Raw genomic sequence first — 27,399 nt, 5'->3', positions numbered from 1 at the left:
TAGAGCAGACTCTGCAAGTGTCTGAAGTGCCCAGTGCCATAAGTCACAGCAAAGCAGAGACTTGGTTACAATAGTGCCACAGCAAGCCTCCTGTATCTGCTCCCACTTCCCATCAGAGAGGACCAATGTGTGCAAGATCTTCAGTGTGGCTGTGTCTTCCGAAGGTTCATTTGGCTTCCTGGGGCCAGTTAGAAGACAGAGCCACCCTCCATGACTCTCTCTCTTCTCATGAAATCTCAACAAGCCACGGCCCTATCATTTCAAGTGGAGCCAGGGTCATGACTTTTGCAGAGAGAGTAACCAGCTAGAACTTGTTTTATATTAAGCTGTTATATTAGTTTCCTATTGCCACTATAACAAATTACCACAAACATAGTGGCTTAAAACAACATACAATTATCACCTCGCACTTCTGGAGGTGAGAAGTCATAAAACCAGCATGACTGCGCTCCTTCAGGAGGCTCTAGAGGAGAATCTGTTTCCTTACCCTTTCCTACTTCCTCCAGAGGTGGCCTGAACTCTTTTACTCCTGGCCCCTTCCTCCATCTGCAAAGTCAGCATGTAGAATCTTCAAGTCTCTCTCTCTGCCCTCTGCGTCTGCATCAGGTCTACTACTCTGACTCTGACCTGCCTGCTTCCCTTTCATGAGGACCTTTATGATTATGTTGGGCCCACCTGGATAATCTGGGATAACCCCTGTCTCAAGACCCCTAACTTAATTCCCCCACCCCTGCTTTGTTACATAGGTAACATATTCATAGGTTGTGGAGATTAGGACATAGACATCTTTTTTTGGGTGGGAGGTATTATTCTGCTTACCAGAGCCATTTACTTTGGATACTGTGATACAATTGAGGATTTGTTCATATGTGCTGCTTTATAACGCCCAAATTAAGAGGGAAATAAAAGAATAAAAATCCTAATGTGATATACCCTCTATCCACCCTGAATAATTACCATCACCTTCCCACCAAATATATCTATATCTATATATAAAAGTATAACATACGTCATATGCATGAGCGTAGAGTTGAGCTTTCACTTTTGAAGGCATGTGAGCAGTTTCTGCCAGGTTAAAGATGAAGAATGGTGTTTTCATCCTGGGGGTGGGGATAGGAACCTTCATTAAAATCATACAGTCAGTTGCACATTCAGGGCTAAATCTTCCAGGCTTCTCCACTGATAAGGGATGTACAAAATTCTTTATTGTATTATTTTCAGTTCTCTCATATTCATGGACATTTGCTCTGAACCAACAACAATCCCTCCACCAACCCGCCAAGATGCTGCATTCACACTAATGACTAAATCTTTTAGGAAAAAAGCCTACACTCGTCATCACTATTATACACTGTTCATCCTCCAAATGTACATTATTGTTATGCAAGAGAAGCCAGGAAAAGGGAAACCTGCTGAGTTAGCGAACACATCCCTTAAGGTACCCATCATGAAGCTCATGCCATGTGTGCCCAGTTCTTCCAAGGTGACTAGACCCTTAGACCCCATGAACTCATCCAGGTTGTATTCAGAATACCAATTAAATCAATACCTGTGTAAATAATGACCTGCTTTCTTCTTTTATGTGATTTCTTCCCAGCTTTCCCACATTCAATCACAGTAAATTGTGCAAACATACGGTATATCCTTGATCTATATTTACAATCATTATTTTGCAGCTGTATTTCTTGACCACTATTTAAAAACCTCTTTGAACTTATGTAAGCTCTTTGTATCATAACTGTTCTCCGTGTACAGTCCCTGGCTCAGACTGGACATCAATACATTTTTGCTGAAGGAAGCACTCCCTATGTACAAGATACTCCATCTGCATTACTTAGGACTTTTACATTAATACTTAGGCCAAAGTTTGTTAGTGTTATTATGATTTAAAAAAAAAAAAAACAATGACAGGAACCAAAAGAAGTTGCATCACTATGAAATGTTCCATATAGGACAGGATGACCTCTCTCTTCTCTGAACTACAGGAAAGTATAGGCTTCATCAGATTAATATTCTAATCTCCTTTAACATGTCTGTCTGCTCATTAGACTATGCACTTCATGAGGGTAGGAAGTGTGTCGTATTCATATGTGTAGCTTCAATGCCTAGCACGGTGCCTGGCCTCCAGTAAGTATTAAATAAGTGCTTAACTAATTAACAGGCACATTACAAATGGAGGCAAGGTTGTAATGATTAATTTCTACTCAATCAATTACACTCACTTTAATTAAGGCAAGAAAGCATAGGAGAGATGAGTGTTCCAGAGGCAGACAGATGTGAACTTTGGACTCCATCAATAGCAGCAGTGTGCCCTTGGACAAGTAGCCTTTCCACATCCAGTTTGTTCTTTTATAAAACAATAACCTCAGAGGTTATTGTGGGGATGAACTGAAATATTCACGTATGATTAGCACAGTGCCTCAAAAACATAATTGCTCATAAATGTTATTTTCATTATCACTACTCACCCCTACTCTTGAAATTAAAACTGCCATAGGCTACTTCCCTGTCATATTAAAAATAGACTGCACACACAAAAATGTAGATTAGTCACCTCGCTTGCCACATTTCTTCATTGGCCACAGATTCCCAAGAAGATGGATCAAACCTGTAGTTACAAGAAAACAGTAATATTTTTCTGTCATCCACATTTTTTTTTTTTTTTTTTGAGAAAGAATTTTGCTCTTGTTGCCCAGGCTGGAATGCAATGGTACGATCTCGGCTCACTGCAACCTCCGCCTCCTGGGTTCAAGTGATTCTCCAGCCCTGGCCTCCCAAGTAGCTGGGATTACAGGCACCCGCCACCACATCCAGCTAATTTTTGTATTTTTAGTAGAAATGGAGTTTCACCATGTTGGCTAGGCTGGTTTCGAACTCCTGACCTTAAGTGATCACCTGCTTTGGCCTCCCAAAGTACTGGGATTACAGACGTGAGCCACTATGCCCAGCCATCATCCACATCTTTGCAAAGGATACATCATGACTGTTTTATCATCTGACAAGGCCAATAAAATAAGATGAATCTTGAAATACTGATAGTGATCAAATTAATAAACTTGTTCTCCTAAAAAAGTTGAATTATAAGGAAGTTTGGGTTTTGGTAAATATCTTTTTTAAAATTTTTAAAAATTATACTTTAAGTTCTAGGGTACATGTGCACAATGTGCAGGTTTGCTACATATGTATACATGTGCCATGTTGGTGTGCTGCACCCATTAACTCATCATTTACATTAAGAATATCTCCTAATGGTATCCCTCCCCACTCCCATCACCCCACCACAGGACCCAGTGTGTGATGTTCCCCTTCCTGTGTCCAAGTGTTCTCATTGTTCAATTCCCATCTATGAGTGAAAACGTGGTGTTTGGTTTTCTGTCCTTGTAATAGCTTGCTAAGAATGATGGTTTCCAGCTTCATCCATGTCCCTACAAAGGACATGAACTTATCCTTTTTTATGGCTGCATAGTATTCCATGGTGTATATGTGCCACATTTTCTTAATTCAGTCTATCACTGATGGACATTTGGGTTGGTTCCAAGTCTCTGCTATTGTGAATAGTGCTGCAATAAACATACGTGTGCATGTCTTTATAGCAGCATGATTTAGAATCCTTTGGGTATATACCCAGTAATGGGATGGCTGGGTCAAATGGTAGTTCTAGTTCTATCTTCTTAATCTGCATAATGAGCTCCCATGCCTCAAGAGAGCAAACAGAAGATCAATGGGAAGACATTGGAAGTATCTGGGGAGCCAGCCGTTCATAAGAACTGTATGTTAGATGGCAACAGGGCAGAGGTGAAGTGTAGGTCACTCTATGGACAGAGGTAAGAGCCAAAGAGCTGTGAGACAAGGGGATCAGCCTGAAGAGAAGGGACTCCTGGCTTGGGAAATCACTGCTGGAGCTTTGATGCTGCTCAAAGAACAATGGCCAAGCCATTTGATTTTTCTTTCTCTTAATTAAAAATTTTCTTACTATGTATATATTTGATAGAATGGGGATAGTGAGCAATGTTATGTACCGGTACTAGTTGTTCAGCTGTTCTTTTTCTTATGATGGCCGTAGAGTGCTTTGATCATCCATCTCTGGCTGTTATACAACAATGTGGTCTGTATTTGTGCATACTGACTTTTCAAAAAACCTTTACAGTATTTTAAAATATAATCTTGTCTGTTGCTCTTAACCTATAAGCAATAGGTTATATAATCTTTAAATAATTCATAATTTCAAAAGTAAGTATTGGAGGCACATTTCTTTAGATAGTGACTCTGTGTATGTGTGAAAGCAAGTAAAAGAATCGCTACTCCATAGGTAGAGCAGCCTAGATAGTGACTCATTTTCTGTATAGGAAAGAGTAAACTCTATGTAGAAATGCTTAAAGGAAGGCTAGTAATGCCTCTAAAACATAACCAGGTTGATGCCAAGAAACTCTGAAAACAAAGTTACTTAAAGCTGAGTCTTCCCTCACAGAGAAGTTATCTGCCATTCCTAAAGAAAAAAAAAGTGACAAGTTTGCGCAAATGGAAACTATCATAAGCAACAGAATGCCTTTTAAAGTTCAACTGCAGTTAATGAACCTCTTCCGCTTTTAGGGCAATGAGCTATAGGATGGTGGACGATGTAGCATTCAAAGACTTGGAAGTAGAAGGTGCCATCATCTATCCCCCATCATGGTATCCACACAACCAGCACCCTCTTCCCTCCGCTCTCCCCACTGTTTTGTAAATAGGAGAACGAGAAAGACACGTTCTCTTTCTGTTGTATTATGGTATTTTGTGGGTAGCAAGTAACAATATTAACAATTAATAAAAAGTAAAACAAAAAAATTAAAAGGCATCTCAAAATGTAGTAGTTTTTTTGGGTACTCAAAACTGCTATGTTTATATGCATCAAAATGCAACTGCTGTTCATACCTTCCATATTCTTCAGTCCAGTTGTAGATATTTTTTGTAAGTTTAATCCATTCCTCAGGGTTGAATACAATCTCCAAAGGAACTAATTTGTCACAAGACCCCCATGGCCAAAGTGAGTAGTTCTTTTTCCAGGTTGGGTCGCCTTCATGAATTCCTATGCAAACAAATGTTTCTTTTCTGTTGGAAACAGAAAAATACATGATGTACTTAAAATTTAAAGTTCTAAATGTTAAGTAAATATAATTAATGAAAGATCATTTTTAGATTTTTTTCCCAATATTTATTACCTATATGATTTTGGAAAAATTACTGAACCATCTGGGTCTAGTCTTCTCATTTGTGAAACAGGTACAACAACTATCTTTCAGAGCTGTTTAAGATTAATGAGATATCTGATATAATTAAGTGTCAAAACATAATAGAGGCTGGACGTGGTGGTTCACACTTGTAATCCCAACACTTTGGGGCTGAGGTGAGGTCAGGGGTTTGAGACCAGCCTGGGCAACACAGTGAGATCCCCATCTCTATTTATTTAAAAAAATAATAATAAAGTTCTAGTTCTGGAGAAGAAGGAATAACTATAGTCTACCTTGTCTCTCCCACTGTACACAACTTTAATTCCTGGACACAGAATATGTGGAGCAGCTATCTGAGGACTCTGAAAAGTAAATGGTAGAAAGAAGATTGAGAAAAAAGACCAGAATTAGACGTTCTACCACATTAGTGATAAGTTTACCATTTTTCTGCCACCATGGGGGAAAAAAGGAACCTCAAAACTCAGAAGTATGTTTCAAATAAGGACCAAAAAAGCTCCAAGAAAAGTCCCCACATTTTTTTGTAGCCCAAGAAGTAGAAAAGGGGACTAAGGTTTGGAGACAGTGGAGGAAATCCCCCAGGTCTTTTTCCTTCTCTCCTTTCCCAGGTGCCAGGCAACACTGTGGCATTAGTGGAGGCAGCAGCATAGTGAGAGTAGCGGTGGGTTGGCAGGCACCCAAAACTTCTCTCTAAGCAGAGGCATTGTGGTTCCAAGAGTGTGGGGCAAATCTCCATTGCTTTTTGTCTCTCTCTGTCCTTCAGCCTGGCTCCAGATGCAGACACAGTCACGGGAAGGGCATAGCAGAAGAAAGAAATTAAAGCCCCAGCTTTCTGGCCAGAGAACCAAAAAGGAAGGCCCCAGCAAGTTGGAAAGTAATGGGGTGACCACAGAAAGGAGAGAGATGAAGAGAGTAATCCCATAAAGTTGTATATAAGCTCCTTGCTTATCTCTGAGCTGAGCATGCACAGCTCTGACCCTAAACAGAGTTTGTAAAATTAACCACAGGGCAGACCACCACCCAGGTTCCAGACTGGGTACCCAGTAGTGTTACCATAGGTAGCTAGTCAGGATGAGCAGGGCAGGAGAGGGCTCCGCTCCGTCCCACCCCAACCCCACCAGGAATTTCAGAAAACCATCAGGTGATGGTCAGACAGTTGTCACACTGCTTCTCTAAAATAGTAACTGGTCACAGCCAGCACCAGGAAAAGGCAGTTTCCCAATAGATAGAAACACCTGAAACTGGTGATCAGCAACTTCCTGAAAAGATCTCAGGAACTGAACAAGTGGGCTCAAGCATGTGCACTAAGAGGCAAAATAGCAGAGTTTAATGGGTATATGATCTTCTAGGGCCATTCCACCAGTGAGGGAAGAACGCAAGTGAGCATGCATACAACTCCAGTAAACACACTGCACAGTCTCTCTCTCTCTCTTTTTTTTCTTTTTTTTTTTTTGAGACAGAGTCTTGCTTTGTAGCCCAGGATGGAGTGCAGTGGCACGATCTTGGCTCACTGCAGCTTCCACCTCCCAGGCTCAAGCAATTATCCTGCCTCAGCCTCCAGAGTAGCTGGGATTACAGGCATGCACCACCATGCCTGGCTAATTTTTGTATTTTTAGTAAAGCCAGGGTTTTTCCATGTTGGCCAGGCTGGTCTTGAACTCCTGACCTCAGGTGATCCACTGGCCTCAGCTTCCCAAAGTGCTGGGATTGTGGGCGTGAGTCACTGTGCCTGGTCCACAGTGCACATTCTCACCTCCCAAGTGCTAGCAGGCTACTGCACAACCAGGCAGTTCAACCCCAGGGAAGAATCAGGGCAGAAGGGACGCAAGACCTTAGAAGTATGCCAACATAGTAACCCTGAGTCAAAGGTCAAATGGGGCAACTTGTCTTTCAAGTCGCCTGCTTGGCCTTCTTCCAAGTGTAGTTTCCTTCCTTTCACTTCTGCTTTAGAGCTTTTAATAAATTTTACTCCTGCTCTAAAACTTGCCCTGATCTCTCCTTCTGTCTTATGCCCCTCAGTTGAATTATTTCTTCTGAGGAGGCAAGAATTGAAGTTGCTGCAGACCTCTATGGGTTTGCTGCCAGTAACTCAGACACTCGCCACCGGTAACAGTAGCAGACCCATGGGATTGATCCAAATAGCACTGCAAATGCTTTGGAAACAGAACTGGTATTGGAACCACAGTTCACAGAAGGCAGGCCAGAATTTGAAAGCTGAGATTAACCTGGCCAAGGGCTTGCTAAACAAACAAACCAAAAAGTCATCATTCTCCTTGGGATTTAAATAAGACCCAAATACGCAAAATTTTTTTTACAATTCAAAATTACTCAGCATATGAAGAACCAGAAAAACCTCAACTGATAAAGGAAAAGACAATCAATAGATGTCAATTCTAAGATGACACAAATGCTAGAATTGTCAGTCAAAGACTTTAAAACAACGATTATAACCATGCAAAGAAGGGTAAATACTCTAGAAACAAAAGGAAAGATGGAGAAGCTCAATAAAAAAGTAAAATATATAAAAAGGAACCAAATAGCTTAATATAAGTTTGGCGAGACAGTATGTCAGGGAATTTGGAGAGAGAGAGAGAGAGAGAGAGAAAGATACAATTTAAACAAAAAAAGAAAAACACTGAAAAAAAGTACAGAGTTCAGGCATCTGTGGGACAGTACCAAAAGGTCTAAATTCATTTCATCGGAGTCTCAGAAGGAGAAAAGAAAGACTGTGAAACAGGAAAAATTATTTAAAGACATAATATATGGAAAGTTCCCAAATGTTTTGAAAGATACAATCTTACAGGTTGAAGAAACTTGGTGAACTCCAAACAAGTTAACTCAAAGAAATCCATGCTCAAATATATTATAATCAAACTACTGAAAACTAAAGACAAATAAAAAGTATTGAAAATGGCCAGAGAAAAACAATACATTTCACCTAGGGGAACAATTATTTGAATTACCATAGATTTCTCCTTAGAAGCTACTACACAGGCCAAAGAAATGTAACTTACATTTTTTTTTTTTTTTTTTTTTTTGAGATAGGGTTTTGTTCTGTTGCCTAAGCTGGAGTACAGTGGCACAATCATAGCTCACTGCAGCCTCAAACTCCTGGATTCAAACAATCTTCCCACCTCAGCTGCCCAAGTAGTTGGGATCACAGGTGTGCACCACCACGGCCAGCTAATTTTTTTTTTTTTTTTTTTTTGTAGCAACAGGGTTTCCCTATGTAGTAAAGGTTGGTCTTGAACTCCTGGGCTCAAGCAATCCTCCTGCCTCAGCCTCCCAAAGTGCTGGAATTACAGGCATGAGCCATTGTGCCCAGCCTAAAGTATTATTTTTAAAATGCTGAAGAAAATAGTATTATCAACCCAGAATTCTATTTCCACAAATATTCTTCAAAAAAGAAGGTGAAATAAAGACATTTTTAGATAAAGGAAAACTAAGAGAATTCACTGTTAATAGTCTTGGTTTAAAAGAAATGCTTAAGGAATATCCTCAGAATGAAGGGAAATCATACAAGAGGAAAATGTGGAATATCAGGATTGAAGAAAGAACAACAGATCTGGTAAGTATCTGAATAAATATTGTAGACTATTTTTTTCTCTTAAGTTCTTTAATATCTGTATGACTACTGAAATAAAAATGACCCTATCTGACATAACATATAACACAAAAAGTAAAAGACTTATATGGCAGTAAGGTTTCCACATTCTGCTTGAAGTGGTAAATTATTAGTCCTACGTAGACCATGAAAAGTTAAGTGTGGATGCTGCAATCTCAACAGCAACCAACTCCAAAAAAAAACTAAACAACAAAAACTTTACCAAGCGATACAGTAAAAAATCTCAATACACATTTTAAAAAGAAATACAAAAAGTCAGCCAGGCACAGTGGCTCACGCCTGTAATCCTAGCACTTTGGGAGGCCAAGGCAGGTGGATCACTTGAGGTCAGGAGTTTGAGACCAGCCTGGCCAAAATGGTGAAACCTCCGTCTCTACCAAAAATACAAAAATTAGCTGGGCACGGTGGCACATGCCTGTAATCCCAGCTACTTAAGAGGCTGAGGCAGGAGAATCGCTAGAACCTGGGAGGCAGAGGTTGCAGTGAGCCAAGATTGTGCCACTGTACTCCTGCCTGGGTGACAGAGTGAGACTTCGTCTCAAAAGGAAAAAAAAAAAATACAAAAAGTCATTTAATCTAAAAAAATACAATAAAATAGTAGACATACATGTAAGCATATCAATATTTATATTAAAAGCAAATGGTCTAAACACAGCAATTAAAGATAGAGATATCTGAGATAGTAAAACAAGACTCAAATATATACTGTCTATAAAACACCCATTTTAAATATGATATAGGTTGGTTAGAAACAAAAGGATGAAAAAGATAAACCACAAAAACATGAATTAAGTTAAAACCAATAAAAAACCCCAGAAGATTTTTTTCCTTTGGTATAGACAGAGAAAAGTGCAAATATAATGCAATGAAGAAAGGATAATCTTTGTAGCAAAGAGTATGAGGACAATTTGATATCCAAACACGAAAACAAAACTACAGAACTCATAGAACAAAACATGAGAAAATCTTTGTGACCTGGCATTAGGCAAAGAGTTCTTAGATATGATACCAACAATATAATTCATAGAAGAAAAAAATTGGATTTGAATTTTCAAAGAAATAAAAAAGTTTTGCTCTGCAAAAGACACTTGTAAAAGACAAGCAACTAACTGCGAGACAATATTTACAAACTGCATATTTGACAGAGGTTGTGTACCTAGAACATATACAGATCTTTCAAAACTCAACAATAAGAAAACAAACAACTCAATCCCAACCCTATGCAGAAAAACATACTCACACACAAACGTAGATGAACGTTTATAGCAGCTCTACGTATAAACACCCCAAACTGGAAACAACCCAACTGTCCTTCAATGAGTAGAAGGATAAACAAACCACAGTACATCCATACAATGAAACATTACTTAGAAACAAAAAGAATGAACCATCGATACACACAGCAACTAGGATGGTTCTCAAAGGCATTACACTGAGTGAAATATACCAATATCAACAGGTTACATACATACTTTGATTCTATTTATATGACATTCAGGAAAAGGTAAAGCTATAATGATGAAGAACAGATCAGTGGTTGCCAAGGTTAGGCCTGAGGGGACAGTATGACTATACGGGAGCAGCACAGGAAAGTTCATGGAATCATGGACTGCTCTGTGTCCTGACTGCTGTGGTGGTTACACAAATGTACACATGTGTTAAAATGCATAGAACTGTATACCACACCCCCTAAAAAGAAAAGTAAATATTACTGCTTGTTAAAATAATAGGTGCTCACTAAACATTAGCTAGCTTCCTTTCAGAGGTACACATTTAGATAACTTTCATGTGATGATGGTCCATCCCTTTGAGGGGGAAAAAAATCTCTATCACATGCCTTTAAATAATGCATGTCCTTTGACTTAGTAATTTTACTTCTGATAATCGATGCTAATCATTTAAAATTCTGCCCCTCCACAAAAAAACCTACATATACAAAGCAGTTGTTGTAGGTATAAATTTATTATAGTTAAAATTAGATACCATGTTAAATATCTCCTAATAGTTTTATTCACTTATTATTTTTAAATTACAGTACATGTATTTACAAATAGTTTGTAAAAACATAAGGAAATTGTTTTATGATAGTAAGTATAAAAAACAGGACACTTATGCTTTTACCTTTGTAAGACATATGCATTTTTTATATGTGTGTTGTTTCTGAGTGACTAGGACAATGTTTTCTTCTAGTTTTAAAAAAAAATTCTCATTCTGTAACAAACACATGCAACTTTTACAATTAAAAACTATTTAAAGAACTGATTAATAAGTCATATTTATGCAGTGATCTTTGTTAGTCAAAAATATTAACAATAAAACTTTATGGGGCAGAATGTTCATCATCATTGTATATTATAATAGCAAAAGTCTAGAAACAGAGAGAATATCACAAAAAATCGAATATTTGTTACATTATTATGCATCTTATGAGAATATTAGCCAAAAATGACAATAATATACATGGAGAAATGCTCATGATATAATGGTAGGTTAAAAAAAATTGGACAGATAATGATATCTCAGCTATCTATAATACAGTATGTATGAGTAGGTGTATTTTAAAAATAAGTCATTCATGTTAAAGATGAGTGGAATCCAACAATATTTATCAAAATACTAACAGCACCTGTCCTTGGGAGACAGATGATACTGATCATCTTTACACTTTTCTGTGTTGTTTAAGTTTCCTCAAAGAACATACGACATTTCCATCATATTGTTCTTGGAACATTTTGGACATGCAGTTTTTATTTTAAAAATGCTGAATGAATGTCCCCAAACAGAATTAATGGCTTCCTTATCCATGCTGCCAGAATACTTGGCATATATTGTCAGTTAAGTTATCTATCTGTTCAGTAAACACCTACTGAGCATTTACTATGTCTGACACTTTACAAGGCATTGATAGTATAGAACTTATCCCACCAAATTATGGCTAGTCGTATTCACATCTATTTATGTACACAACTAGATTGTGTTCTACTTGGATTTGTAACTGAACCTCATTCAACTTTCTACTGCCGGAGCCTAATACAAGTTGTAACGCAGTAGACATTCAGTAAATGCTTGTGGGATTGAATTCTTGAAAATTCACAAAAATGCCAGTTTGGGGATGTTAATGGTTCCTAATATTTTATCTAGAATAGAATAATTAAATGTTACTCTCACAGCACATTTATACCCATTACTTTCGTTTACTCCATGAGCCACATAAACTTCAGGCTCTAAACACCCAAAATACCACATTATTATGTTCTTAGCAAGGGATAATTTAACTTTGGGATTTACAAAGATATTCTGAAGTCTTCTTTATAAGAAAAAAGGAATCATGAAATAAGTGTTTCTTCTTCAAGCTCTGGACAATCTTAAGCGCTTCATGGCAGAAGAAATGTTCAACACTGTACCATTGGGGGAATTATTTATTCTTGACCTAACTACAAATAATTTTATGTTCTCAAGTATAGAATTCACAATTCTCATATTTTATCTCAGCTAGCATAAACTACGTGTTTTTCTTATTTATAAAAATGTCTTATCCTTTATAAAAATCTTTAAGCTATTTTTATACAGTGATTATTCCTGAAAACATTTGCTTTACACTTAAAAGGGGGACCATAGTGTTGATCGGGGGAACTATAATTGCTTGCCATCCACCTGCAATGATTTCAAGTAGGCAGGCACATCTCCAATTTCTGTGAATTGTACTCAGATCTTATTTGCTGTTCTTGCTAATCTGTCTTTATTTTTCCTTTACCCAAAACAATAACATTTATTTCTGCCTGGCCTTATTTATGCACAGATATTCAATTTAATTACAAAGATAATCTCACCGGTGACAGGGAAATAGGTATAGAAAATTGGTCTTTTGGATGAGGCACAGCTGCTACAGAAACAATTTCAGAAAAGCTTAAGATTTTAGAAAAGCTATTATATAAAAAGAATGCTTACTCTTTATTTACTTCAAGAAAATGATAAAGATTAAATGTGACCATTCCACTAGGTAATATTCCTTCCACAGGATTCCACCGGTTCCCAGGAAAGTTGACACCTGGCAAGTGCTTTGCCATCTTGGGTAAATACCACTCATAAGTCATCATCTGCCAGAAAAGTCACACATGATGTCAGACTTTTAATATATTTCTTAAAAAGAATCAAGTTTATCAAGTAATGGCAAAAACCTAAATTACTTTTGCACCAATCTAATACATATATAATTGAAAAATATAAGCACAACTGAGAATGTGGTAATGATTACTTTTTTAGTGATGTAAACCTTGGATTTTATTATGACTATCATCAGTCACATCAGTACCTTCTTCCAATTTACCTCCCACATTTGATTCCCCAGAAGGATCTTCCCCCATTCTAATACCTAGAGCAGGAGCCCCCAAACTGGGCTGCACAGCAGGGGCCAGCATTACTGCTGTGCTCTGCCTCCTGTCAGATCAGTGGCAGCATTAGATTTTTCACAGGAGCATCAACCTATTGTGAACTGCACATGTGAGGGATCTAAGCTACACGCTCCTTATGAGAATCTAATGCCTGATGATCTGAGGTGGAACAGTTTCATCCCAAGACCATTCCCCACCCCCACCCCCAACCCCCAGTCTGTGGAAATACTGTCCTTCATGAAACCCGTCCCTGGTGTAAAAAAGGTTGGGGACCACTGACCTAGAGAACGTGCATTCAACTTTAAGAACCAGTGTAAATATCACTTCCTTTGATGCCCTCCTCTGTCTCCACAGCCAGAATGGCATGCTCCTCTAGTACTTTGTACTCACCTCTATTAGAGCCTGCTCCTCACTAGACTGTGAGCTCCTAGAGAAAAGGCACTGTATTTTTTCATCTCTGTGTCTCTGCACCTAGCACATCGGCTGGCATAGAATAGTTCTCACATTTATTATTATTTTGAGACAGTCTTACTCTGTCACCAAGGCTGGAGTACAGTGATACGACCTCGGCTCACTGTAAGCTCCGCCTCCTGGGTTCAAGCGATTCTCCTACCTCAGTCTCCCGTGTAGCTGAGATTACAGGCACGTGCCACTATGCCCAACTAATTTTTGTGTTTTTGGTAGACACGGGGTTTCACCATGTTGGCCAGGCTGGTATCGAACTCCTGGCCTCAAGTGATACACCCGCATTGGCCTCCCAAAGTTCTGGGATTACAGGCATGAGCCACCACGCCTGGCCAGTTCTCAAATTATGTTTGCTGAAGTTGAAATGCCTTTGATGGCCAGACTAGACAACCTAGACAAAATAGCCATTATTTTATTCATTCAAAAAAACAAGTATGCTCATCTATAATGAATAAGATATAACCCCTGCCCTGGAGAAGCTCAATCATGTAATAATCTAGGCCTCAAAGTTAAAAACTCTTTTGGCATTTCAAATTATCTGAATTTATTAGCAGCCCTATATTAATTACATATCCTTACACATTTACACATTCTTTTGATTTAAATAATTTACTTATATTAGAAAAAATCATTTTACTTAATTCTATACTTAATACATACTTAACTCTATACTTTGATATGTATCCATTCCCTCTTTTTAAAGAAGAGACTCCCATTTATACCACCAAAGCTTTGTTATGTTTGGATATCATCATTTGAGAAATTGTGCTTATGTTTTACTTGTCTTATATATTTAACTAGCAAATGACAAAGTAATTTTAATCTAAGTCTAAACTGTAAATACTCAGAAAAATACTTACTGAATTAGGCTTTATTGCCCAATAGTTCCAGTTCTGGAGGATATTAACATTAATTACATACCCACTGTGTGCTATGGACTTTATTGTTCCTCATTTAATTCTCATAATAACCTTGCTATGTGAGAATAACTGTATCAGACACTGTTGATTGCCCACTCCACAGTGAATACCTTCTTCTTTTTCACTAATGCAATCTTGATTTTGATCAGGTAGCTCAGGCTGCAATGTTTTCAGTCTAGTCGTTCTCCTTTGCTAATGAGCAGTTTAGGTGTGAGTATATGACTCAGTATGGGTCAGTGGGGCCTGAGTGGAGGTCTGCTGAGGGACTTCTGGGGCACATGTTATTCCCAGTAAATAGAAAGAGAGAGGGAGACACCCAGAAGAAGCACCGTGCTTTGTTTTAGGTTGTGATGTTTGGAACTGGGCATCCATCCTCTGACTGGGAGGGAAAAGTCAAGAGAATGGCAGAAAAGCTGCCTCAGAAACTGACGTCCCTGAACTGCTCATATTATGTTAGATAGGTGATCCTAACATCACCTATCTCCAGACTGCTCGTCATGTGAGGCTAAAAACTCAGTAATTTCAGTCAGATACTCTGTTTCTTGCATTTAAATGCATCCTAACTTATATAATGATGACTTACATTTCATAAATAAGGAAACAGAAGCTCTGAGAGGAAAAATCATTAGCCCCATGTCACACATCCAGGAAGTGACAGAATGAGGACTTGAGTTTAGGTCTAATTCACTTCCTAATCCATGCTTCTCAACTACAGTAGCTGACATCCTAAACAGTGTTTAAAATCATAGTGTGGAACCACGTTATTAACAAATAACCTAGCTTTTGTCAGAAACTAGACTGAAGATCAAATTAATCAATCGGCATCCATGATATAAATGCAACTGCTTCTTAAAATGTAAAACTGTATATTTACGAACCTGTTCAAAGTTTTCTCCAAAAATTATAATTATTCATTAATTCAATAAAATGCATTCAGTACCATGCCTAATAATTTGTTCAATTGAATTCATCATATTATTCTTTTAAGATTAAGAATTTCTCTTTTCCTAATGACTGCTCTAAAAACACCAGAGACAGGCTTCCTCCCTTTTACGAATCTATGGCTCAAATAATAAATCTTACAGTTTAAATAGTTCTTCAATGAAAAAAAAAATGTTTTCATAGCCCTCAAAATTTTCACAAGTCCTCTTTAATGTATTTTTGTCATAGCATTAACAAAGTTTATATAACAATTCTATAGCATAATTATAGTTAAAAATTTCTATTTTGAGTAAAATGTTTACTTACCTACAGTATGATTTATTTCATATTCAATATAATTTATTTTAATCCCTGGACCAATGGGCAAGGTAAATTCGAATGGTTGAGTTAGCTGAACATAAAATAACAATTTTTTTTTTGAGACTGAGTCTCGCTCTGTCACCTAGGCTGGAGTACAGTGGTGCAATCTTGGCTCACTGCAAGCTCCGCCTCCCAGGTTCACACCATTCTCCTGCCTCAGCCTCCCGAGTAGCTGGGACTACAGGCGTGTGCCACCATGCCCAGCTAATTTTTTGTATTTTTAGTAGAGATGGGGTTTCACCGTGTTAGCCAGCATGGTCTTGATCTCCTGACCTCATGATCTGTCTGCCTCGGCCTCCCAAAGTGCTGGGATTACAGGCGTGAGCCACTGCGCCCAGCCTGAATGTAAAATAACAATTTAAAAATAGATTTACAATACAACGAACACTTTTATGGTTTGTCACATGAACGAGAGACCTAAAATATTATGAATCTAACATGAAACACATTAATTCTTAAAACATTCAGTTTAAATGTTTTTAAATGAGAAGCAACTAGTGTGACTTACGCTATTAATTAAAATAAAAAAACAAGTATGCTCATATATATTCTACCTAACATGTAAAATGTCATATATATTCTAACAGTGATCATGAAAATGGTACCCACCATTTTAAAAAAGATGTTTTTTCCAAAACATGTTTTTAAATCATTGCTATATTCTAAGTATATGTTTCGTATACTTACTTCCTGATCCACTAACGAAATGTCAGGCCTCAACCCCTCACAGTAATGCATGTAACGGAGAGAATTTCCTGGCAAATCTCCTCTCAGTAAGATAATTGCATCATGAGGCATAGAGGTGAGAAGGTTCTTTGCGAATTTATCGATCACATAGTTGGTCCTTTGGTCACAAATGCTAAATAAAAGGGTCCAAAAAAATTAAAATAGCAACACTTTGCTACAGTTTTAACAAGACTAGGCTTATTTTCAATGCCATTCTTTTCCCATCATACAATAAACATTCAGTGTTTCAATATATTCTAAAATAATACATATATCTGAAGAAAGAATATTATCGTCTGATAAGCAGCAGCTAATTGTGCAACTGAAAAAAGAATCAGTCTACTGCTTACTTCTGGAGTTTATAATCACCCCCACAAAGAGGGAATCAGTACACAAGAACAGGTCCTTTTTCCCCCTAAGTGCAATCCAATTTTATTTTTAGAAATTAAGATTTCTGATTCCACTTGGAATTTAAGGCAATTTTATGTTAACTCCATTTACTCAAAGGAACTTTCAGAAATGCAAAAGGAAATCTGCCCATTTCTGACTTGAATTTGTATGACATTTGTATGATTTTCTTGCATGTAGAGGTTGATCCTTTCCACTTCTCCCCTCCTGTGTTCCTCTCTGCCTTTGGAGATCAAGAAATCGCTAGGGGATGAGACCAATGAGAAGCAAGGGGAGGAAGAGTTTCCTGAGTTGTTTACTTCTCTCCAGGCGTTATTTGCTATTGCCAATAACTTCATCCTTTTCAAGAATGAAGTGAACTTTCTAACTTCAAAGAAAAACTGCCATGAGTTCTAAGAGCATTTTATGAAAAAAGAAAAAGACGACAAAACAGTAATTAGTATTAAAAAATGAGACAAGCAATGTCCTTTCTGTTGTTATCAGGTCCATTACATTTGACGGAGCTGAGAAACACAGCCTCAAGTTGAATACCTGGGTTAGTATCACAAAGCAAAAGAACACCTCTAGGAACAGAATACTATCCCTGCCTTTGTAATGGATGTAAAAATTACTGTTTCCTACCTGCTTCCCTATGTTGCAGAGTGATGAGGCACATTTTGCCATCTAGCAAAGGTGCTACGTATTCCATTCCCCTGGGGCAAATGAAAAAAATCAAAACAAGATAAAAACACCTAGCCTGTGCAAACACGTCTGGGGTCGAACCTGGACTGCCCGAATGGCCTGAGCCAGGAGATGACTGGGATAAGAAAAGGCTGGGAAACACACTGTGAGTTTGGTGCACCTGCTTGAGCTAGCGATGATGTTGTGTCCAGGACATGCAGCCCCTTCTCTCAAGGTCTCCTGCTGGCCTTCCTAACACCAGCTCTACCCCAGTATTATAAAGAACAATGTTGTGTGCTTTTCTTTAACTTTTATTTTAGGTTCAGGGGTACATGTGTGGGTTTGTTATTTGTTATACAGGTAAATTCGTGTCACAGGGTTTGTTGTACAGATTATTTCGTCACCCAGGTTACTAAGCCTGGTACACAATAGTTACTTTTTTCTGATCCTCTTCCTCCTCCAAGCCTCCACTCTCAAGTAGGCCCCAGTATCTGTTGTTCCCCATCTTTGTATCCATTATTTCTCATCGTTTAGCTCCCACTTGTAAGTGAGAAGATGCAGTATTAGGTTTTCTGTTCCTGTGTTAATTTGCCAAGGATAATGGCCTCCAGCTCCATCCATGTTCCTAAAAAGGACATGATCTCATTCTTTTTATTGCTGCATAGTATTCCATGGTACACATGGACCACTTTTTCTTTTTCCAATCTGCCACTGATGGGCATTTAGGTTGATTCCATGTCTTTGTTACTGTGAATAGCACTGCAATAAACATTTGCATGCATGTGTCTTTATGGTAGAATGATTTCTATTCCTTTGGGTATATACCCAGTAATAAGATTGCAGGGTTGAATGGTAAGAACATTGGTTTTTAAAGTTAAGTTAAAAGAGAAAATTTAATCCTTTAAAATAATACCAGTTAAATCTCACTATAGCAAAATTCTAAGGGACTCTCTCTTCCAGTTCCATAATGTGTACTTGATATTGCTAGAAATAAACGAACTATAGTCTAAGACTTAGACATCTTTATGTTAGACTGAGATTCTTATTATAATGGTTATTAAACAGATTTGGAAAAATATATGTAATAGTAATAATATATGAGTTAAGAAACTTTGGAACTTAATTTTAAAATAATTAAGGCTGGTGTAGTGGCTCACAACTGTAATTCCAGCACTTTGGGAGGCTGAAGAGGGAGGCTTGCTTGAGACCAGCCTAGGCAACATAGTGAGACCTTGTCTCTACAAAAAAAAAAAAAAAAAAGAAGAAAGAAAAAAGGCATGCCAACGGTGGCATGTGTCCATAGTCCCAGCTACTGAGGAGGCTGAGGCAGAAGACTGCTTGAGCCCAGGAGTTCAAGGCTGTAGTAAGCTACAATCATGCTACTGTACTCCAGCCTAGGGGACAGAATAAGACCTTGTCTCAAAAAAAAAAAAAAAGTTAATATTTACTACTACAGAGTAAACTGGACATAAAGGGAAGCATAAAGTGAATTATTTTAGGGTATACAAAAAACCCTAAATCATTTTACTCTCCATCTAGGTGGTATTTTAGGTCATGAAATTTTACCTATACTAGGGATTCTAAAAGTATCTCTTGAGTTCTTTAGAGAAAAAGATACAAATAGTCTACATGCACCACCTAAACCCTTGTTTGCAATGGCCTGAAACCATACGTCGCCCATACTAAGATTCTGGTTCAGGAGGTTTAACAACCCTAAAAGCTAAAGAACTACTGCATTCAACCAAGCTGTCTCACTTTGAGTCCTGAAAACCAGTAGAAGTTAAAAATGAAATAAAGTGTTAGAATCTAAATATTCAGGTATCTCTGGCTTGACAGCTACTTTTCATAAAAATAACCATGTGTTACCTGTAATTAGAATATATTTGGTAAACTACAAAAAGAGTTGCAGAAAGCCATTCCAGACACTGAAGCCCATTGCTATTCAGCACTCTGTTAGTCTCAGACACAACTGCAGCCAAACCAATGCCAGCGAGGACGGCCACTACCGCATTGCTCTGCATCCAGAATCGTTCCACCTGTGAAAGAGACAAGCAATCAGTAGGTCCAGTTGACTAGTTTATGCTATCAGTCAGCTACTTATATATTTTTAAAATATACTGCCTGCATTTAGTTGTGTGTACCTATTGTCATTCAGGTTTTGTTAACTGATTTCCCCAATCCAAGCCCAGGTCATTTCATTTTTCTATTTTCAAACATTCTTCCTTCCCAGTTTGACAAATGCATCTCCCTTTTTAGATCCACACATTCACTTCAATACTGTGGCCTTCGTCTTGAACTCCAGTAATACACAGGCTGAAGGAGTTAGAGAATGCTTTTGCTTTCCTCCTGATATTTCCTTCCACAGGGAGAAGCTCCACTGTCCTGGCCTCTCTCTGACCCCTCACGTATTTCCTCCTATAGGATGTAAGGACTTATCCAACTGGGGAGTTTGGGAGCTGGGACTGGACCTGCAGCACCCTTTCTTTTCCTCTCACTTTCTCCTGGAAGTGAGCTACCCACAGCAAGCACCTGTCCAGGTCCAGAGTCTATCTCTATGGCACGAGTTGGGTGGGGGAGACATGGGAAGAGGCTAGACCTCCACAGTACTGCCTATGACTAGTGGGTAAATCTGCCTATTCTGGGATGCTGGAAGAGGAAGCCCCCTTGGCTACAGATATAAGCCACATTTTCCAATCTCAGTATTACCAGATTAAAAGTGATTCTCCCACCCGTTGTACTGTGTTACGTTGTTTCTCAATTGATTCAGAACTCAGGTGATCAAGTAGGGTATTATTTATTAGGCTTCCTAAACACACACACACACAGACCACTCAGTTTCAGCTGTCAAAAAACAGCTATTGACATTTACAGAGATTCTATTATAAGTAGAAGAAATACTCTAATCTCAGAGACTGCTGCCACAGAAAACAGAAACACGGTTGCTCTTTTGCCTAGGCCTCGGACTGGGTAGGTAAGAAATAAGGATATACGTTGTTAAGTGCCCTCAATTATAATTCATATTTCTTTTGCTATTAAAAAAATTCCAGGAGAAATGCAGTTGTACCTATATTTGCAAGCACACACACATACAATGACTGACTTAAATCTACTTTACATTCATTTTTCTATTTAACAACTGTGTTAATGAAACAATGCATTCTTTTTATCCTAAAAAGAGGCCTTAGCTGTATTGGCTCAATAATTTAACTTTGATTTATAAAAATGTATATAAAATTTTAACTATTCCTTAAGTAATTTGCTCTTCTACAAGATTTATGAAATGCAAATTTGTACATTCTTCACAAACTTTCTGGTCAAAGGATATATCAAGTAAAACTTACCACACCCATGAAAAGTGGTTTTGAAATATCTAAATTTGCTCTCCAAGCAAAGAACAATGAATAAATGCAAAACATCCCAGTAAAAAGCCATACTAATGATGGATTCTGTCGGTCCCTACAAAAAATAATAAAAATGTCTAAAATATTTATAAACACGAATGTCAAATATAATATCACAGGACTTTAAACTATTAGATCTATAAAAACTTTCCATTTTTAACTAGAAGCAAAGAGAGATCTCGGTTTTTAAAATCTGAGTTGAAACAACCAAAATATAGTAATAAACTCGAACTACAACTTGGGACTACACAGTAAAGGATATAAAGCTAACATTCACAGAAGAAATGCAAACTACTAATTTTGTTAAATTTCAGAAGTGATCAAATATAGGCAAAATACAAATATTTTCATGCTTGAAATAATAAAGATTTAAGAACAATAAATCTCAATGTTGGTGTGAATGCAGTGGTATGACAATAAATGTTAGTATAATCCTTCAGAAAAGTTAATTTGATAATATTTTTATTAGAAGCCTTAAAATATTAATAATCATTGACTCAGTTATTTGTCATGCAGGCATAAATCTTTAAGCAATAACCAGAAATGTAAATAAAGATTAATCCATAAAAATGTTTTGGTATTACTTATAATAGTGGAAAAAGTGGAAGCAATCTAAAGAGTTCTCAATAGAAGAACGGTTAAATTAATTCTCCTATGGTCATAGGATGTTCTATTACATAGACATTTAAATGATTTTAAGTATTTTTATAGTATGAAAAAATGTTCACAATAAAATGTTTAAGTGTCAAGTAAACAAAACTATAGATACATGTACAAATATATATTTACATACAAATACATACATTCAACAGACTAGATCATAAATGAATAAATTAATGGAGATTTACAGTGCTGCATTTTCCAGGGTTTCTTTTGTCATCAGGGATTACTTTTATCATCAGAGGAATTTAAATAATAGCTTCTTTTTAAAATCAGCAATAATAATCAATTATGGCAGAGTAAGGAATCAAACCTGAAGTTTAGGACATCAAATGACTGCCTACTTAGACAGTAATATAATGCTCAATTTCTTGAAATCATTGATTTAGAATCAGGATAAAAGTAAGAAAACAATACATATTTATTTTAATAGATAGCTAGGAGAGTCATTTATTTGGAGTATAAAATAATACTGGCAATGTCCTACAGTGACATACTGAAAACATTAATTCAATTCATGAACATAGAAAAATAGCAGGAAAAGGAATTGTATTACTTACTTTCTTGCTAAACATATATTTGCACAAACTGCAAGGGCTTGGATGTTGAATGAGAGTTCGGTCCTCATATTTGTTACTTGAGAACTGCAAAAAACAACCTAACTTATTGTTGGCAAGAAACAAATTTCATTAATTCCATGTAAAACATTCCTTGTAGGATACATTTGATTATACACTGGGCTTGGGTCAGATTTTCAAATTGTGTCTTTTAAAGTTGGAAGAAAAAGTGCAATAGAAAGAGTTAAATAGTTCCAAGATGTTTTCCAATGGTAACATTTGGTTACCAACTTACATAATTTGGAATAGAATCAAGACAAATAATTTTTCTGTATTTTTGATATTGGTATACTGCATAGAATATCCGCGACTGGTTTGATAGGAAGCTGTTTGAAATGAATTTCTGAACTTTTTTCTGTTGGCAGTGTAGACATGGCCTCTAGTGATTTCGCAACTAATAACAAAATTAATTCAAATAGCTTTCTGGAGATCTAATATGAAGAAAATAAAGGCCATGAGAGAGAATTCCCAGCCATTCTTTTGTGGGTTATCTTTTTCCTTAAATGGTTTCCTTGTTTTCTATATCATTTGTTTTGGTTCAGAAAACATTTAAGCAATCTCAGAGAAATGTATTATTCTTTTTCCTACAAATAAACTAAATTTTTCCATTAACTCATATGCATTTTAAGTTATTATGTGAGTTCTAAAATAGTTTCTGCTCTAGCTGTCTCCAATTTTTAAAAAAGAAATGACTCTATACATCATCTCAAATAACTTTCTTCTCCCTACCGGCAATTTTACTGGAGAAAATGTGATACCATAATTATGGAAACCATACAATGTGTATTTTACTAATGAAGACTCATCTACTATGAGAAGACGTCCTTACTCATTTTCAAATACACTTGAAAAATTGATTCCAGCATGAGGCCCAGTTCAAACCATTCTTCAAAAGGAATGAAGTCAGTCTCAAAATTAATTCTTGGAGATCTATTGCTTAAGTGTAAGCGCTAAAAGATGGTCACTGCCTAAGGTTAGATTCAATAATTTCCTTGTACAGGATTGCAGTTTAGAGATATGCATGGGGAAAAAATTTAATTTGCTTGACTGGAAAAGGGTAGATGATTAGCTTCTATCATTTTGAAGGATTTTCTCATAAGTTAATTATCAGTTGCCTTTTTCAACATTCCTGCCCACCTGAAACAATTAAAGACTAGAAATTCTCATTCAGGGAGTGCTAAGATTATGCCTTCATTCTACATGACGACTTGGTCCACACAAAAGTGTGGGTGTGAGTGGTCATCACTTTTGTCAAGTCTTTTTTTCTGGGTATACAGCCTGCTATTATTTTAATGTGAAGGAGGCCGTTAAGGGTCTCAATAGATGACTTTTACGTGCAACTAATAAAAGTTAGACATATGGTCTAGGATTACTCTCTAGCGTTCTTTGGAGTTCATGTAGGGTTTGCTAAGGCAAAATATAACAGCTATCCTTAATGCTATAACAATCTCTGGAAGGTAGATAGTAAAGGGCAGGCAGTGAGTCCTGCATGGAGCAAAGCAGAATAAAATGAAAGCTCAGAGACATTGATATGACATATGACTGTCTTTATCTTTATTTTATTTATTTATTTATCGAGACAGGGTCTCACTCTGTTGCCCAGGCTGGAGTACAGTGGCATGATACGATGAGGACTCACTGCAGCCTCGACCTCCTGGGCTCAAGTGATCCTCTCACCTCAGCCTCCTGAGTAGCTGTGACTACAGGTGCATACCACTATGCCTGTCTAATTTTTTTTTTTTTTTTAATGTTTTGTAGGCTGGTTGTGTTAGCTCACTCCTGTAATCCCAGCACTTTGGGAGGCCAAGGCAGGTGGATCACTTGAGGCCAGGAGTTTGAGACCAGTCTGGCCAACATGGCGAGACCCTGTCTCTACTAAAAATACAAAAATTAGCTGGGTGTGGTAGCACGCACCTGTAATCCCAGCTACTCAGGAGGCTGAGGTGGGAGGATCGCTTGAACCCGGGAGGCGGAGGTTGCAGTGAGCAGAGATCTCACCACTGCACTCCAGCCTGGGTGACAGGGCAAGACTCCACCTCAAAAAACTTTTTTTTTTTTTTTTTTTTTTTTTTGCAGAGACAAGGTCTCACTATGTTGCCCAGGCTGGTCTCAAACTCCTGTGCTCAGGCGATCCTCCCACTTTGGCTTCCCAAAGTGCTGGGATTACAGGCATGAGCCACTGCACCTAGTGCCATCTTTATCTTTGAAAAGAAAACTGAGCTTCTTGTTACATTCTCCCAGCGAAAATGAGAAAGCCACAAAAGTCTCACACATAAAAAGAAATATTTAAAATCAATGGTGAGAACCATCAAAAGGTTATGTGAAAGTAACTGATGGCAGGGAGATATTTCCAAGATATAATGTAAAGTAGAAAACAGCAGGCTAATGAAACAGTATGTTTACTATGATCCTACTTTTAAAAAGAAACAAAAATCCTAAAAATATTAGAAAAATGTAGTCCAAAATATTAACAGATTAATAATAGTGGTTATCTCTGCATGTTGGATTTATAGGTAGTTTTAATTTTCTTATCTTTGCTTACCTGTATTTTCTAAGTTTTCTATAAAGATTATGTACCTTTTTTGAAGTAGAAAAAAGAAGTCATTTAAACAGAAAGGAAGGAAGGATGGCTGGAAGAAAGCAAGCTAGTAAGTAAATTACACCGAAATTGTGAGAACTCATAAACTGCCTCACGTATAAAGTTGAAATATTCTCCTCACAGTTTTTTCCAAACAGCCCCAAGAGTTCCAAATTAGTAATTAGTTAGGACATCACTTCAGTGTTGTAGAAACCTATTTTCTTCCAAAATTTTGTATCAGGTTGGTATGGATATCTTTCCACTTGTCTTAATCTGTAGGTTTTAAAGCAAATATTAACCCAGTTTTCAAAGAACACTATTAAATAATATAGATGAAAATATATTTGCTTAAGCCAGCTCTAATAAGGTTGGATGTTAAAAATACGGAAGCCAAAGATAGAGCTTATGGCAAGGATAGCCTAAGGAAGTCATAGGAGACATTACATAAATTAAGCTCTGAAATACTAAAAACCAAAATAACAAGAAAACAGTTGTTCAATGGAAGGTTGAAACATTTTCGTTCTATAAATACTCTATATAGTATTCTAATATTCACTGTTGTGTTTATTGCTCATTTTAAGCTCTATCTTATTGAGGGAGGTGCTAAAAATATTTGAGAGTACAGTTGGCCCTCTGCCTCCATGGGTTCTGCCTCCATGGATTCAACTAACCTTAAATCAAAAAACTTTGGGGAAAAAACTGTCTGCACAAACATATACAGATGTTTTTTCTTGTCATAATTCCCTAGACAATACAGCATAACAACTATTTACACAGCATTGACATTGTACTAAGTATGATAAGTAATCTAGAGATGATTTACAGTATACAAGAGGATGTACACAGGTTATATATAAATATTATGCCATTTTATATCAGGACTTGAGCACCCATGGAGTTTTACATCCTCAGGAGTTCCTATAACCAATACCCCATGGATACCGAGGCACAACTATAAATACAAACAACTGTCAACTGTAGAGGTAAAAACTACTTCTCAGACACACTTTGTTACAAAGAAATGAACTCAGAAATCCCTAAAATCACTTAAAGGAACTAATAGAGAATTCATTTTAAAATAGTTTCAAATATTTCATACTCACAGCAATATTTCAGACATACTGGATCCTATTTCAGATTTGGCCTAAACACAAAAGACCAACGTTTATTTGCATAAGCATTAAACTGAAGCTTTATTAGGCTATTGTATTTTAACAATCTTGACTTAAAAGACATGGGTTTTCTTAAAAAAATTTTTTTTATTTTAGGTTCCGGGGTACATGAGCAGGTTTGTAACATAGGTTAAGTTGCATGTCAAGGGGGTTTGGTGTATAGATGATTTCATCACCCAGGTAATAAGCATAGTACCCAATAGGTAGTTTTTTTTGATCCATTCCCTCCTCCTACCCTCTGCCCTCAAGTACACATGTGGTCATGTGTACTCCATGTTTAGCTCCCACTTATAAATGAGAACATGTGGTATTTGGTGTTCTGTTCCTGCATTAGTTCACTTAGGACATTAACTCATTCCTTTTTTATGGCTGTGTAGTATTCCATGGTGTATATGTACCACATTTTAAAAAATCCAGTCTACTGTTGATGGGCATTTAGGTTGATTCTATGTCTTTTCTATTGTGAATAGTGTTGTGATGAACATATGTGCGTATGTATCTTTATAGCAGAACAATTTATATTCCTTTGGATATATGGCCAATAATGGGATTGCTGGGTTGAATGGTAATTCTGTTTCAAGTTCTTTCAGAAATCGCCACATTGCTTTCCACAATGGCTGAACTAATTTACACTCCCACTAGCAGTGTATAGCATTCTCTTTTCTCCAAAACCTCACCAGTATGTTTTTTGACTTTTTCATATAATAACCATTCTGACTTGTGTAAGATGGTATTTCATTGTGGTTCCAACTTTCATTTCTCTAATGATTAGTGATATTGAGCACTTTTTCATATGCTTTTTGGCTGTGTGTATGTCTAAAAGATACAGGTTTTAAATGTACAATGTATCATTTCTCTTCACTCAAAGTCTTTAGTTCAGAGTCTTATTGAATTTTTAAAGAGAAGTCAGTGAAAACTAATTTGGACATCGTTTAGGAAGAATTTTAGAAGTAATAATTGGCAGGCTGGGCACGGTGGCTCACACCTGTAATCCCAGCACTTTGGGAGGCTGAGGTGGGTGGATTACGAGGTCAGGAGCTCAAGACCAGCCTGGTCAACATGGTGAAACCCCGTCTCTACTAAAAATACAAAAACTTAGCCGGGCATGGTGGTGCACATCTATAATCCCAGCTACTCAGGAAGCTGAGGCAGGAGAATCACTTGAACCCAGGAGATGGAGGTTGCAGCGAGCCGAGATCACTCCACTGCACTCCAGCCTGAGCGACAGAGTGAGACTCTGTCTCAAAAA

The 27,399-nt window shown here is 37.2% G+C and overlaps 1 protein-coding gene across 1 annotated transcript in view; it reads right to left on the bottom strand.

The window, feature by feature from the left end:
- Positions 1-27,399, bottom strand: part of TMEM260 (transmembrane protein 260) — a 63,724-nt gene that overhangs the window by 5,630 nt on the left and 30,695 nt on the right. Inside the window, exons 7-15 of the mRNA XM_025392542.1 lie at positions 26,082-26,122; positions 22,344-22,427; positions 21,064-21,178; positions 19,589-19,758; positions 16,616-16,787; positions 12,799-12,947; positions 4,912-5,088; positions 2,555-2,608; positions 1,010-1,100 (exon numbers count right to left, since the gene is read on the bottom strand). Of these exons, the coding sequence (XP_025248327.1) occupies positions 1,010-1,100; positions 2,555-2,608; positions 4,912-5,088; positions 12,799-12,947; positions 16,616-16,787; positions 19,589-19,758; positions 21,064-21,178; positions 22,344-22,427; positions 26,082-26,122 (1,053 nt within the window). The remainder of the gene's footprint in view (positions 1-1,009; positions 1,101-2,554; positions 2,609-4,911; positions 5,089-12,798; positions 12,948-16,615; positions 16,788-19,588; positions 19,759-21,063; positions 21,179-22,343; positions 22,428-26,081; positions 26,123-27,399) is intronic.

This window comes from Theropithecus gelada, chromosome 7b (genome assembly GCF_003255815.1).
Source record: "Theropithecus gelada isolate Dixy chromosome 7b, Tgel_1.0, whole genome shotgun sequence".
NCBI classification, from domain to species: Eukaryota; Metazoa; Chordata; class Mammalia; order Primates; family Cercopithecidae; genus Theropithecus; species Theropithecus gelada.
The sequence above is the reverse complement of the archived record's forward strand: the minus strand, read 5'-3'. Positions and strand labels throughout refer to the sequence as shown.